Source organism: Cryptotermes secundus, unplaced genomic scaffold, assembly GCF_002891405.2.
Source record: "Cryptotermes secundus unplaced genomic scaffold, Csec_1.0 scaffold1514, whole genome shotgun sequence".
Classification (NCBI taxonomy): Eukaryota; Metazoa; Arthropoda; class Insecta; order Blattodea; family Kalotermitidae; genus Cryptotermes; species Cryptotermes secundus.
In genome coordinates this window covers 23,009-38,389 of record NW_019726252.1, presented here as the reverse complement: position 1 = coordinate 38,389, position 15,381 = coordinate 23,009, and the positions used below count along the sequence as shown (strand labels likewise).

The following is a 15,381-nucleotide window of genomic DNA, read 5'->3' as shown; positions in this document are numbered from 1 at the left end:
AAAAGCATATGAGTTACGCCACTGGGTATAACTCATTCACGAGCCAATACTTATTGAACATATATACATTTATGTCAGACTCTGCAGATTTTGTACGTGTATAATAAATAGGCGGAAAAAATATTTTTCCCCTTATCTGCACTTAGCTATACCAAACGGTATCTTCACCGATCTTAGGTTTCCTAGCTGCTCAACTACTGAGATTAATTTTCTTTTTGGGTTGTTACACCGTGTCGCTGTGGGCGATGTTACTGTCGTTTTGGAGGTACATGCTGATTCCACCTATATATGCAGGCAGCGCATTTCCGAAACTGCAGTAGTACCGTCCGTTCCCACGTAATGTAACAATCCAAGAAAATGTTAACATCAAAACGATATCATTACCATACCGAGATATTCAGTAAACTCCCACTCATTTTTGTGTTTCTATAAATCAGCGTTTCTCAACCTGTGGTCCGCGATTATGATATAGGTGGTCCGCAAGCACACTTAAATTAAATTACATTAAAAGTTATCCAACCAACACAAATTAAAATTAAATAAGCAAGTCAAAATTAATTATACCATATTCTTTATTTGCTTAATAAAGCTTAAACCTTTGCTCAGTAATGAATCACTTTTAATAGTTTACTTCCAATTGAATTAATTATGTTTCCATATATGTATATTCAAAACATGCTTTTAGATTTTTATGTTATAACTTGCACAGTGTGTCTCAAATGTTGGTAATACCAAATAGGTTTAAAAAATAAGTATAATAACTTTATGGTCCGTAGAATTTTTTCAGACATTTTACTGGTCCTTGGGCTTAAAAAGGTTGAGAAACACTGCTATAAATCACTTTGCAGTGCGTTAGAGCAATATGACAAAAGTTGACAGAACTCTTTCGTCATTGATGATGTCACACACCAAAGTCATACACGGAAGACCAGTTTCTAAGTGGTGTGTCTTGAGAGAATCATGGGAGGTGATTAAAGTAATGCACAGTCTGTGTAGTAATTTATTTATGTGATTACGCAGACATTACAGATAAAATAACTGAACAACACATACGAGGATACATAGAACAGAAAAGTAACAAACAGAAATGTTCTTATGCTACAGGGAAAATGCAATTAAAGGAGTTGTGACTTCGTTTCTGTTTTATGCATAAACTCTGATCATCCTACTGCGTACACACATCTGTCACTCTGATCAGTGCCCAGCAGACACGGTGAGTTTACAAAGCCCATTAACATGTAACAAATTGGACTGTCGAAAACAGTTTTCTTCATTATTATGTAAGCAACACAGGTCTAACAAAACAGGTTCACAAACGCACGCTCCAGGTTTGTATTCGTCAGATATCAAGTTCGATTCTCGGCAAGGATAGCAACATTCGTGATTTTTTTCGCGTTTTTAATCGGTTCCAACAAAAAAAATACCCATAAATAAACATTTACCGCTTATACTATATAGGAGAGGGGGCACGCGGTAGCGTACTTGGTTGAGGCACTATGATACAAACTGGAATGTCGTGGGTTCGAGTCCCGCTGATGTTGATTTCTTTTTCAATTGACCTAATCCTTCCAGCCGCAATATGGACCTGGGATCGACTCGGCCTCTAACAGAAATGAGTACCAGGAAACTGGTACTTTACCTGGGGGGTAAAGGGCGACCGACGCGTAAGGCTGACAACCTTACCGCCATCTGTGAGCCGATTTTCTAGATAGTGTGGGACCCTCAACGTCTCACAACCCTATGGGTCTCTGTGGCCTGTTACAGGGATACGTTTACTTTTTTACCCTTTTATTTACAAATGTCTGTCAAGGCGTGTATTTAGTGTTTACTTATTTTTCTTCCAATTCCTTGGCCAGTTTTGGTAATTTCAGGCCATTAAATGGGTTCAGGGACGGAACTGATGTGTATAATATTGCGCGTATGGCAAATACGGCTTCGACTTTGAACGGCTGTGCAGGAATCAAATGGGTCGAAAGTGCGAAAGTTGCCTGTGTGGCAACGGATTATATCCCTATACCTGTGTGTGTGCGTGGCTGCGTGGATCTGACTTAAAATTAAAGGTAAAGGTATCCCTGTAACAGACAGTGGAGGCCAATACTGTTGTGAGACGTCGAGGCTCCCACATTTTCTAGACAGTCTGCTCATAGATGGCGATGAGGTTGTCAGCCTTATGCCCAGCCCACCCTTACCCCCAGGAAGATTTCTGGTACTCATTTCTGTTAGAGGCTGTATCGACCCCAGGGCCATAGTGTAGCTGGAAGGGTTAGGTCAACTGAAAAATCCGATTACGTCATTGGGAATCAAACCCGCGAACTTCCGGCTTGTAGCAAAGTGCCTCACTAACTACGCTACCGCGTGTCTCAACTCAGAAGGCTTATGTACAATACAACCAAACACGTAAGATTAATGAGACTGTAGAGCCATTTATAAATTTAGTAACATCTACACCTATAACGAAATTGGTATTTTTCTCAAGACGATTAGTTATCGTGTCTCCTCCCTTAACCACATTCACTGAAGCATATACGGTATGTTGTTATGAAACACGAAGTAAACATGGCCTGTTATTGTTAGAACATAAATCTGCCTTTATGGCTGTTAGACTTCGCAACGGAAGTAAATTCTCGGAAAATTAAGTCGGCAATTTCATCACTCACTCATTGAATCATGGAGCAGAGCCGTTCTTGAGAAGCCGCCAATTCTGCAGGTACTCAAGAACTTCCCAGCATTTTAAGGAACCCGAAGGTTCATAACCGTGTTGAAAAGAGCCCTCCACTGGTCCCTCTCCTCAAACAGATCAGTCCAATCCATACCATCCCATCTTATCTCTCTAAGATCCATTTTAATATTGTCCACCCATCTACGCCTTGGCCTTCTCGGTGGTTTCCTTCCTTCTGGCTTTCCCACCAACATCCTATATGCATTCTTCTTCTCCCTAATTCGTTCTACATGCCATGTCCATCTCATCGTCCTTGGTTTGATCATTCTAATTATACTTGGCGAAGAGTACAAGTTATGAAGCTCCTCACTGTGCAGTTTTCTCCAACCTCCCGTCACTTCTTCCCTCTTCGGTCCAAATATTCTCAACACCCTGCTCTCAAACACCCTCGTGAAGGCCTAAATGTGTCGTTTATTATCAACCAAAAGCGAATTTTATAGGAATCATCTTGATTTGTTTTCATTGCGGCTGTGAATCAGCTTATGAGGTTGTGTAACCTCAAACATGACTGACAAATGGATTGAAATTTGTCTATAATGTGTGTTAAGTTATCAGTACGGAATGAACTAGGAGTGTCACGGTACAAACTACTGGCTAAAAGTTCGGCCACACAGAGCGCTACGATATGTTCGCTAAGTTCGCTATGTTCGCTACGTATGCTACGTACGCTGTGTACACTCTGCGACGCAGCTAACATAGGGAACATAGCGTACGTAGCGTGCGTCGCGTACGTAGCGCTCTGTGTGGCCGAACCTTAATAGATGGCTCTACCTATGTTTCATAACGTCCTTTTCCAGTTTCCTAGGGCTGGCACCCAGTCATGTTTGTTTATCTTGAACATGGAGAGACGTGGAAGTATATGAGGGTGGTCTACTTTAAGGAAATGTCAACATTCTACATCGAATTTACCCGAAGAACGTACGTGAACTATAGGATAATCCGGATAGAACCCGGTTCGTAACGAATGTGAACTGGGGTGTGAAAGTAAGGAGTTCAATGACGGGCTATCAAAATCTTCGTGATAAAATTTTAGAAAGGTAAAGCTATCCCTGTAACAGGCCATGGAGATCCAGAGAATTGTGAGACGTCTAGTCTGCCACATTATTTTTCTAAACAGTCGGCTCACAAGTGGCGGTGAGGTTGTTACCCTTTACCCACCAGGAAGATTACTGGTACTCATTTATATTAGGGACTGAGTGACCCCAGGGCCATGAATGAATGTATAAGGGGTGGGCCTTCTTGGCCCTTTCACCGCGACCACAGTGATCTATTGTGTCTCCGTTTTCTGATTACCCCTCAACAATCCCGCTCTTCGAATGAAGCGTAGGATTTTGTACGTGGGGACGTCGAAATAGTCACCTGGTTCCATAAAGTATTGACCTATGATCATTTTCCACAGACGGTAGGACTCCGTGGACGAGTGATCAGCCCACCGCAAGGCCGCTACCTAAACACAGGACAGCAGAAACACAGAATAAACGCACACACACGCATGTTATGCCCCAAAATTCGAGATAGTAGAAGAAGCCACGGCCCAAAAATGTTCGCGCCTAGCGAACAGTGTTGCACAGTTATTGCCGCAACTTGTAAACATCAGTAATGGCAAGTAGGCTAGGAATCTGCTTGCCCAGCAAGGCTGTGTCCTCACAGCGCCAGAAGTTTGCCTAACTCGGGCACTGGAGAATCGGAAGAGATTGCTTACGCAGCGATCAGACGCCAGGGGGTCTGCCCACATCCCGATAAGACCCAATGAAAGCCTAACTTTAGGAAATTAGAACACAAGGGAGGAGCTATCTACCCCCTTGTCGTCCACGCGGAATCAGCGAATTAAGACTATAAATGAGGGAAATTCAAGAGACTTGGAATTCGGATTTTAAACAGAATAGAGAGTTGTCAGCCGAAGGCGCTCTTCGACATGGGTCAGACCAGCGGAGGCAGTGTGCCGACATCTTGTACTTCAGGTGGGTCTGTTCACGTATATTAGCCATGCCGATTGATAATCTGTTGTTTGATAGTAATGGAGATAACTGTGTGGTTGAGTTATTTTTAATGTGTAAACTCCAGTGTACCCAGTGAGCCCCGAGGGTAGGATAATAGATTAATGTAAAGGCCTAGGACATTAGGCAGGCCATCTGTGAATTATAATATATATATATCAAGGTTAGGGTTAGTGTGTTATAGTAAAGATAGTATATGGGAATTGAGATATCAACAAGGGTAGTTTATGTAGAAGAGACCGTACGATAGATAGGTAATCATATATCCTGTGTAATCAGAAATGTACAGGGAAATTATGTGTTCTCGAGGGGGACTTGCATGTCCTCGTTAGTAAGTCAGATAGAGAGAGAGAGAGAGCGAGGCTCGAAGCCTCCACCCCTGAAGGGGTAGAACTTGAAAAAAGAGAATATGTAGTCACGACGGAAGGACCGTCTTTGTAACCTGTAAATAATGTAAATTGTGTATATATATATTAATGTAAATAGACAGCTAGGATAGGATAGGATGTACCGGGAGTGTAATTCATATATATATTCCACCTCCCACACCCGATCCCGAGTAATCCTGACGAGCGAGGGCAGAACTGACACAGGCCGCAGTGGCAGCCGAAGATGAAGATAAGAATAGGCAGGGATAGGCTCCTGCCACACAGGCAGAGTACGGTAGCCTTGATAGTAACGCCCTCCCAAGATCCGAAGATAAAGTGTAATATTAATGGATTACGTGGCTACCTGTAAACCATATGCGGAGTGGTCAAGAAGGAGCTAAGACTATATGTCAGGGAGTAGTACCAACAATTGAAAGAACAGAACATAGATGGTGGCAGCCTGTATGACAGAAGGAAACTCCGATATAGGAGAATCCTAGCTAAGGGTAAGCTAGGATGGTTGCGTTAACGCCTTACAGCATAACCAGTGGAGGCAAGGAGGGGTACCTGCACACCCCCGACGGCGCGACGTTACCAGGAGTACCAGTTTACGACATAACTAGTGGAGGCGAGGAAGGATACCTCCACGGCCCCTACATGCGGAGTTACAGTGGTGACAGAGGCGGGCTGACTCCACGCCCCCCTGTACCACGGCATTACAGCGGCGGCAGCAGCGGGAGGGATACCTCCATTCCCCCCTGCGCCGCTAGGGCATTACAACGCACACACACACATCAAACATCCATGCCTTGAGTGGGATTCGAACTCATGATCCCGGCTACCGAGCGAGCGAAGGCAGTTCATGCCTTAGACCGCCTGGTTACCGTGGCCGGCTCTGGGATAACAACAAACACAAATCAATAAATCGGATCAATTACATAAATGCCCCACATGTAACGAAGCTTAGGGCGGCGTGGGCCATTAAAAGCTGTAATAACAAACCAAGATAAAATTATAAAAAGAAAGTGCTACGGTGAAGGCATTTTCACTTTATAAACCGCCAATAACAATTGTATTCTATTGCTTAACATTTCCTGCTATCTAATTTGTACCAGGGATTCTTTCCTTGGGGATAAAGCGGCAGGGGCGTGAAGCTAACCATTCATTGGTATCTGATGCAGGGGTCAGGAATGGTGCAGCTACACTTCCACTCCCCCCATACGTCTTTATGACGTGGTGCTTAATTAAGAACGTGGCGACGTTCCCTTTACCTTTTATTACAATATTTAACATGCGTTGCCATAAATACTCGTATATCTAACATAATTCAGACTTATTGTCAGCTGCGTGTCTTTCCGGATGTGATTGTCATGTTTCTGCCTCTTACTAGTAGCGTCCACATATTCACTAAAATAATAATAATAATAATAATAATAATAATAATAATAATAATAATAATAATAAGCTGAACACAGTGGCACCGCTGTCAATGGGGTTACTTTATTCGACGGTTTGATTACTGGGATCGTCAGTTCGAGTCCCAATCGGATCATGCGCATGTTTGTCTGTGTTTCTTCTGCGCTGCATTCTGAGTAGGCAGAAGCCTTGTGATGGGCCGATCCCCCGTCGAAGGGAGTCCTATCATCTGTCTGTAAGGGTCAGAGTTTTAGAAATTAATTCTGAACGGGGGAAGGACAAAGGATTAATACTGCAATATATAACACTGGTGGACGGTTGCGACATTATTAATGAGCTACATGATGTGTTCCGCTACATGTAAATAACAGCCAATATGGCATATTCTACTATGTAACTTACAAGCCAGGCCGGTCACGGTAGCCGAGCGGTTTAAGGTATGTACTGTCTTCGCTCGCTTGCAAACCGGGATCGTGGGTTCGAATCCCACTCAGGGAATGGATGTTTAGTTTGTGTGTGTGCGTTCTTCTGTGTTTGTGTACAGGTAGAGGCCTTGCGACCAGCTGATCACCCGCTCAAGGAGTCCTACCGAATGTGTAAGATCTAGAAAAACCGAGGTGAACGGAGAAGTTCATGGAGGTAGGCCTAGGCCCACTGGGGCTGTAGTGCCAAGGAAAAAGAACTCACAAGCCAAACATCCATAATTTTTTTAATTTGCATAGTGGGAGGTGGAGTACAGTTGGGTAAACTCGGCGCGGCGGCCACTGATTGGCCTATTGTACCTGCCCCGGGTGATTATGATGGAGAATTTGGTGGAATGAAGATTGGCAGGGGAAGCCGAACTACTAGGAGAAAACCTACCCCAGCGCCACTCTGTCCACTACAAATCCCACTTCACCAGATCAGTGTTTGAACCTCGGCCTCCGCGGTAGGAAACCAGCGACTAACCGCTTGAGCTATAGCTCGGCCCAAAATTTTGGCTTTCAAGCCCCAGACATCCATAATATTTTGTACATTTGCTGTGAGCCGTTTTCTTTCTCTCTCTTTCTTTCTGCTTCAAATGGAATGAAAAAAAAGGAAGAAATGACTACATCTAACCGCTTCCTCATATGCATTCACGAAAATACTGTCGCCTGTCCGGGGTTCTGTGACAAATAGTTACTGGGTTGCGGCTTAAGCCGGGTCCAGACTTGTTGCGTATTCCCTTATCGTACCCCGTATCATCCTTCCGCTGGAAAATGATACGCAATGGGCTGTTCGCTCGCTTGGCGGTCTTTTTCCGTCGCATCAAAGGGACGACTCGGGTTGCAGTGGTGCCAGTCTGGACGTGGAGGCGGTTGCATCGCGCTTTGCTTATCAGCTCCGGACAGTTGGAGTGTAGTCATCACCAGTGTGCGTTGTTCTGTTTGTGATTCTCTGTTTATATACTCTGAATGGAGTGGAGTAGGGAGAGCATTATATATTTAATTGATGAATATAAAAAGAGGGATGTTATATGGAATCCCCGAAACACAGAACATTACAATAAAATAAAAAAGCAGGACGCCTGGGAGGAGATAGGAAAGGAACTGAAAAGATCAGTTGAGGAATGTAAAAGAAAAATGGAGTACTTGCTGGCTTCACTAAGGAGAGAGAGAATGAAGATGAAGAAACAGACGGGTACGGGAAATGGTGAGTACTTCATAAATGAAATGTTAATTAAATAGTGAATAACGCTTTCATTATTCATTCTTATAATTTCAAATTTTTATTTTCATGGTTTTTAGGAGCAGATGAAGTCTACAAAAGTTCCTGGTTCGCATTTGAAAGCCTGCGATTCATCTGGGATAAGAATAAATCAAGACCAACACTGTCGACGGTAACTGCTTGTCTATCAAAATAAAATAATGCAACTAACTAAATTAAGAAGTGCATGGTTTTCCTCGGCATTGTACACTGTACTTTCATTCACTATGCATATTCATCTTGGCACATCACTCTTCCTTCCTTAAGAAAATAGTCAGCTAATTCCGCCCTATGTCTTGCACGTTTGACTTTGTTTTACGTCCTACCTTCTTCATCGGAAGAAGGGAGATCAAATCACCAGTGGTGCTTCTCCAAGTACCATCCGTGATAACGCCATTTTCTTCCGAATCGAATGTCCCTGGTGGAGTATAGACTGCTGCAGATTCAGGTTGTCTTCGTAAGAAATTATGCAACAGAAGTCATCACAACGAGTTGGGGTTTTCTTCGTTCCAAAAGTAGAGGTTTCCGAAGTACGCGAAAGGTTGAGGAAACAATGCCAAACACATTTTCTACAAGTCGACGGACTCTGCTCAGTCTGTAGTTAAAAATCCGTTCCTTGGAGCCCTTGGGATGATAACCAGGATAAACTTTCACCAAGTTTTCAGACATTGGAAAGGCTTCATCTCCAATCAAAAAGAAAGGTAAAGCTCTCCGTCCCTTGAGCGGAGCAGGTTGAGGTAGATTCAAACTGTTTCTTGTCATCCTTTTGCAGAACTCGGTATTTGCAAACACTCCACCGTCAGAAATCCTCCCTTGGCACCCTGTGTCCACAAATATGAAGTTGTAGTTGGCATCACATATAGCGAGGAGTACTAAGCTGAAGAAGCCTTTGAAGTTGAAGTACTCGCTACCGCTGTTCATAGGACACTGCAGAGCGATGTGCTTTCCGTCAATAGCTCCCAGACAGTGTGGGAAATTCCACGTCCTTTCAAACTCATTAGCCACTCCCAGCCATTCATGTTTTGTTTTTGGTATCTGTAAATACAAAGAACAAAAATCTGTTATAGGTTCCGAGAGAATGTGAGACAGAGACAGTTGAAGGCTGCGACGACCACAACGACGAAGAACCCCTGCACACATCCACGAGAAAAAAACGGAAGGTCTGTGATGAAGACCAGCGACTTGACAAAACTTTCAAAATACTAACAGCATCAACCAACGAGAAGAACGACGAATGCCAGCACTTTGGAAATTTGGTCGCCTGCAAATTGAGGGCATACGATGAATCTATTCGCTGTGCTATCCAAAACGATATCATGAGCATTTTCCTTAGGGCAAGCAGTGGTTTTTATAAAAATTACAACACTGCGACTTACGGAACAGGCCCAAATTCTTTCCTCTACTACAAAGGGCCACCAAATGCCCACTACCCTTCTTCTTCTTCCCCTCAGTTTTTTCCCAGCAACAAACAGCAACCTTTCCTGAATACACCTTCAACAGTTTCCTTCCCTCAATCTCCTTCACCAGGTACGGCCTCAGAAGACGACTTACTTATTCAGGACATTGTATAAATGTGTTCATGTAACGATTTTACACAAGTGGCTTTAATGCAGAAATGCCTGCATCAAATTAAATTAATGAAACAAATCAATATTTCACATTTAGTTTTGCTGTAATCTGCAAGCTCTATTTTATTTCAGAAATATCAAATAAAGTAATCAAGAAACAAGAAACCATATTGTTTGCTTCATTTGGTGGTTAATGACAAGTACTCACTAACCTTAATGAAGTCCTTCAGTGCTTCCACAAGAGCGCCACAAAGTTCAGGGACAATGGTGCTGATTGTTTGCTTAGATATTTTGAAGAGGTATTGAAGACTGACGTATGAGTCTCCAGTTGCCAAAAATCGCAGTGTTACAGCCAACCTTTCCAGAACAGGAATTGCTTTTCTGAACACGGTATCTTTTTTAAAAATTTTCGGCCCGATCAAATTTATCAACAACTCAAAATCTGACGGATGCATCCTTGTGAAATTTTTGTACATCCCACTGACTGACTGAAAATTTAAGTCCGCCCACTGTATACTTTCCTACTGGCATAGATCGGTGATATCCACAAACGTCGTGATTTTGTTCTTCTTCCCTTTATAGCATAGTGAAGATAGATGTACGCGGCCGCTGCTACCGTCAGGTTGGGTGTAGTCATCCCTGACTGAAATCTGGCTCGAGACAGAGTCATTTCTTCGTTGCCAAGGAGAAATTTTATCGCGTTGCATCGGTTGATACGCAACGGAGATACGCAACAAGTCTGGACGCAAAATTTTGTCGCGTTGCATCGGACGATACGCGACGGAGATACGATACAGGGATACGCAATAAGTCTGGACCCGGCTTTAGGATACAATTTTTAACGCAAAAGCGTACCAGATGCGCGCAAATAATATCAAATTTTTTAAGTGCCTGTAACCTGTGAAGTAGGCACTTATTTCCAAACAGGGATGCGAATATAGACACTACTATCGTCCTGTCTGTCCAGAAACATCTGCACTAAAATTTCGGTAACTATTTTTTTTTGTCATTATTTAAAATTCACATCATTAGATTCTTGAACGCCGATAGCGGTGGCCGCGCCGTCTAAGGCCGCTCCAGCACTGGGATCGAGGTTTCGAATCCCACTCAAGGCAAGGATCACTGTATGCGTTTATTCTGTTTGTGTTGTTCTCCGTTAATATGAGGGAATGCTTTAAATTACTTTTGGGCCACTCTGTATATACCATATATTTTTTTACAAAATACAGTTTGGATGTAATAGGACAGTTTATATATCTGACACCCCTGCGGTCTACTGTTCGAAATAGAAAACTAAATGAATAATTTCCCAGGGGTTGCCTTGCCAAGAATTATATATATATAATTTGCCATTTATTCTACGACGGGATGTTTGGTGGAACCCGAAGGGACAGGCGAAGTTTGAGTAATATACATACACACAGCCTGCGCAGTGCCCGTGAACAGAATTCTGTACTGAAGTATAAGAAATTACTTCTGCTGTTCTTGGTGGTAAAAAGGTAAGGTAAAGCTACCCCTGTAACAGGCGTCGGAGACCCACAGGGCTGTGAGAGAGCGAGGCTCCCATTTTTCCTAGATGGCGGTAAGATTATCAGCCTTACGCGCCGGCCGCCATCTGCCCTCCAGGAAGATTCCTGGTAATCATTTCTGTTAGAGGCTGTGTCGACCCCAGGGCCATATCGCGGCTGGAAGGATTAGGTAAATTAAGAAATGTAATTACTTCTTCGGAAATCGAACCCGCGACCTTCCGGCTTACAGCGTAGTGCCTCAACCAACTGTTACCGCATGTCCCGTCTATACAGTATATGGCGGTCGCTCGGTCGGTATAGTTCGCTTGCGGACTAAAAGCCACGGGGTTTTGTTACAAATATGTGGGGGGGGGGATTTATCAATGTTTCGAAGGAGCGTGTTGTCTTCTTATTCACTGTCCTTCAACCGTGAAGATGAAGACGTCGTCTTCCACCAAATCGTCGGTAAACAACTACCTCCCCTACGTGGCGTCACACCCCATAAGATGGCGGCTTATTCGTAAACTCCCAAAACGTCACATCAAACATACACGCAACAGGGAGCAGACAGTGTCCTAGACGAATGAATCAAAATTGTCAGGAACTTTTCGAGAATAATTAATTTTCCAATCCTCTTGTTTTAAGTCTAGGGCTGATTCGCGAGAACATGTGAACCAGCATATTTTGCATCTTCGCGCATGCGCCATAGCCAGACATGCGAGAAAGTCTCGTAGTTGTATTTCATCCCGCGTTCATAAGCTTCGTACATACTTTCATAAAAGGCGTCGATCACAATTAATTCTACTGTCTTCTGCCACAGCCTTACATCATTATCATCATCATCTGCAATGGTTGAGCTTGGCCCGTTCCGTCATCAAACCCCGACAATTTCATCTTTGAGGATTACGTACAATTCTTTTTATTTTGTACTTGAACAGGTTGTCAGCCTGTTGCAAAAGCCCCTGACTTTAACCAGAGTTTCCGTTCGGTGTTCTGTTTCCTTAGAGAGGTTAATTAGAATGATCAAGTCAAGGAAGGTGAGGTGGGCAGGGTATGTAGCGTGAATGGGGAGAAGAGAACTGCGTATAGCATACTGGTGAGAAAGCCCGGAGGAAAGAGACCAATGGAAAGACCAAGACCCCGTCTTAAAAGTCACCATACATGTGACAACATGTAGCTCTGTAATTACATTACAGAACAGTACCGAGAATAATGCACCGAAACATTCCTTACTCTGATTACATGGTCGTTCAGGACTGCAGAATACTTGCAAGAACACAGGACGCCGTAGTCTGCAGGAGCAATCGAAGATAAGAGGGAACATTGCAGCGGGAACTCCACTGATAACAAGAGCGACGTTCCGGAAGATGAAGTGCCGTGTACGTATGTAAAATGATTCCAACAAGAAAAACAAAGAAAGGAGACGTCGCAAGTGTGCGAATACATTAGCAAAGTAAATTCTAATAATAGAACAGGCTGCAATATATACATATATAAAGGCAGTGATGTGTAATCTCAAGATGGCAAGGTAAGAAAATACATATTCCTTTCGCAGTCATAATTTAAGTATTGTAAGGAAAAATGGCCGCAACTCCTTCACTGCAACAAGAACGTCCTTGCATTGTTTCACTTGTGTCTTATCGTGCTCAGTTCGTGTTCTCGATAAAAGTGAAATATGTTTCAGTGATTTACCTCCATTCCGAAGACAATACAGGAATGAAACTGCATACTCACTGTTTCACAGATACATTATTGACAATACTGCATACTTAACTGCCCTTATTCTTAACACACTGCATGTCTAAGGCGGTTGCACGCTGGCTTCTCACTGCACAGTCTTTGGTTCAGTACCGGATGAGGTCGCGTAAAATTCGTGGTGGAAGAAATGACACTGGAGCAGGTTTATTTAAGTATTTCTTCCATTTTCCCTTACTAATCTCAATACCACCATTGCTCCGCAGTCATCTATCGCCATTCCCTTTCAGATGTCAGCCATTATCAAGCAGCGCATTATAACATATTCGGTCTTCGATCTTTAAGCCGGGCTCGTTTCAAGAGCAAGAAAGTTTTTATTTACAAATATGTTTCTTTTTTCCTAAGCTGATCCCAATATATATCAACCATCATGCAGACTGGATTCATTTTCATTGTATTTTTTTTTTTCAATAATCCTTAGCTAGAAAAATATTTTAAGTAAAGTTATAGATCTTGATAAAATTCATATAAAGTTAAATCTCGAATTTACACTTTTTAAGTGACAAGGAAAAGTGTAAAATCGGGGAAATTAGAATAATAAAATGAAAATAAAATTTTCCACGAATGACTCCACGAAGTCGTTCTTGATTGTAGTTGGTGTTATCAATCTCCAGACTTCTGATATGAAGAGCATTGCAGATAACACATCCGCTTTTATCTGTGTAGCATCTTGGAGCAGTTCCCCTGTCTATCATGGCTACAGTCTTACGAACCAACTGCTTTCTCTAAAGGCACTTGCATGCATGCAGATTCCCAAATCTAAAGGCTGTAGTTGGCTGGTCCAGTACGCTCCGGAAAACTACTATGGCTTCCTGAGGGGCAGCACGCTGTTCAACGAAAAGCAAGATTCTGCGATTTTTGTACCCGGTTTTCTGTTTAGCTGCGTGAGGCAATCTTCAAATACTTATTTTGGTGGCCGTCCGAAAAATTTGTATTAGCTTTATATTTTGTAGGGAGTCTCTTAACGTCCTTGAAGCAACGTGGACTTTTACACTTTCCAATAACAAGAGGATAGTCAACGCACTGCCATCCGTACTGAATGCGTGGAGTACGGCAACTAACTGTCTGGATGTTATACCAGCATGGCCACCATTCTTCATGTAGACATTCATTGTCACATTTTACGAAATCCGTCAGTTTCTGAATTACAAAATGCAATGGGACCGCCTCTGTGGTCTAGTGGTCAGAGTTCCTGGCTACAGATCCAGAGGTTCCTTGTTCGCTACCCGGCGTTACCAGATTTTCTCAGAAGTAGTGGGTCTGGAAAAGTGTCCATTCAGCCTCGTGAGGATAATTGAGGAGCTATTTCAAGGAAACAACGGATCCGGTCTAGAAAACCGAGATTAACGGTCGTGGGGATCCGTTGCACTGACCTAACGACTCCCTCTATCTGCTAAATTTGGCAGTAACTTCGCCGACAAGCGGCGGTCGCTCGGTCGGTACAGTTCGCTTGCAGACTGCAGGCCACGGAGTAACCTCATTTCATGCGTTTCGTGAAGATAATGCATAAATACGGTGGTTACAGTAACGTATAAATGATGGAGTCAGATTATTTGAAGGAAACAGACTTGAATATGAGGAAAAACTGGTCTCTGATATTAAGGGAAGAACAGAGACTGAAGGCATCTGAGGAGAGGGTGCTGAGAAGAATATGTGGATCGAAGAGGGATGAAAGCTTGTCACCGTAGCAGAGCGGTCTAAGGCATGCACTGTCTTCGCTCGCTTGGAAACCGGGATCGTTGTTTCGAATCCCACTCAGGGCATGGATGTTTCTGTGCGTTCTTCTGTGTTTGTCTACGACGAGCTGATCACCCGCCCAAGCAGTCCTACCGAATGTACAAGATATAGAAAAACCGAAGTGAACGGAGAAGTTCATGGAGGTAGGCCTAGGCCCACTGGGGCTGTAGTGCCAAGGAAAAAAAAAGAGGAATTAAATGGTAGGAGGCTGGAGAAAACTGCACAGCGATCAGTTTCATAACTTGCACTTTTCTCCAAATAAAATTATAATTAAGGAGTGAAGGGGAATGAGATGGACAGGGTATCTAGCACGCATGGGGAGGAAAGGAATGCATATATGGTTTTAGTAGGAAAGCCGGAAGGATAGAGACCATGGACCTGTAAACACGCTCCTTCGTTAGAATTCTCCTGAAATAAAGAGCTTGCTCCATTTTGCATTTCTAAACTGTGCAAATATTATCGCACCATCAACTAAACGATTACGTAAATTCGCCCCAGGATAGGAGATAATGCGGACTTCTAGTGGTTATAATTTAGAGATATAAAGAGGTAATAAAGACACGTATACATAAAACTCAGTCTCTCGTT

General features: G+C 43.1%; 1 protein-coding gene across 1 annotated transcript; it reads right to left on the bottom strand.

Annotated features, from left to right (window-relative positions):
* Window positions 1-8,690: 8,690 nt before the first annotated feature.
* Window positions 8,691-10,294, bottom strand: LOC111864147 (protein ANTAGONIST OF LIKE HETEROCHROMATIN PROTEIN 1). The gene is made up of 2 exons (XM_023851200.2): window positions 10,006-10,294; window positions 8,691-9,260 (listed from the first exon to the last, which is right to left on the bottom strand). Exons 1-2 carry the CDS (start codon window positions 10,267-10,269, stop codon window positions 8,691-8,693), a joined length of 834 nt encoding a protein of 277 aa, XP_023706968.2. The 5' UTR covers window positions 10,270-10,294.
* Between the last annotated feature and the right edge of the window lie 5,087 nt (window positions 10,295-15,381).

Excerpts from the sequence above, each read along its gene's own strand:
- LOC111864147 (XM_023851200.2), bottom strand. The coding sequence starts at position 10,269 with ATGTACAAAAATTTCACAAGGATGCATCCGTCAGATTTTGAGTTGTTG. Across the intron at positions 9,261-10,005 it reads CACTGAAGGACTTCATTAAG|ATACCAAAAACAAAACATGA; the intron begins GTTAGTGAGTAC and ends TTGTATTTACAG.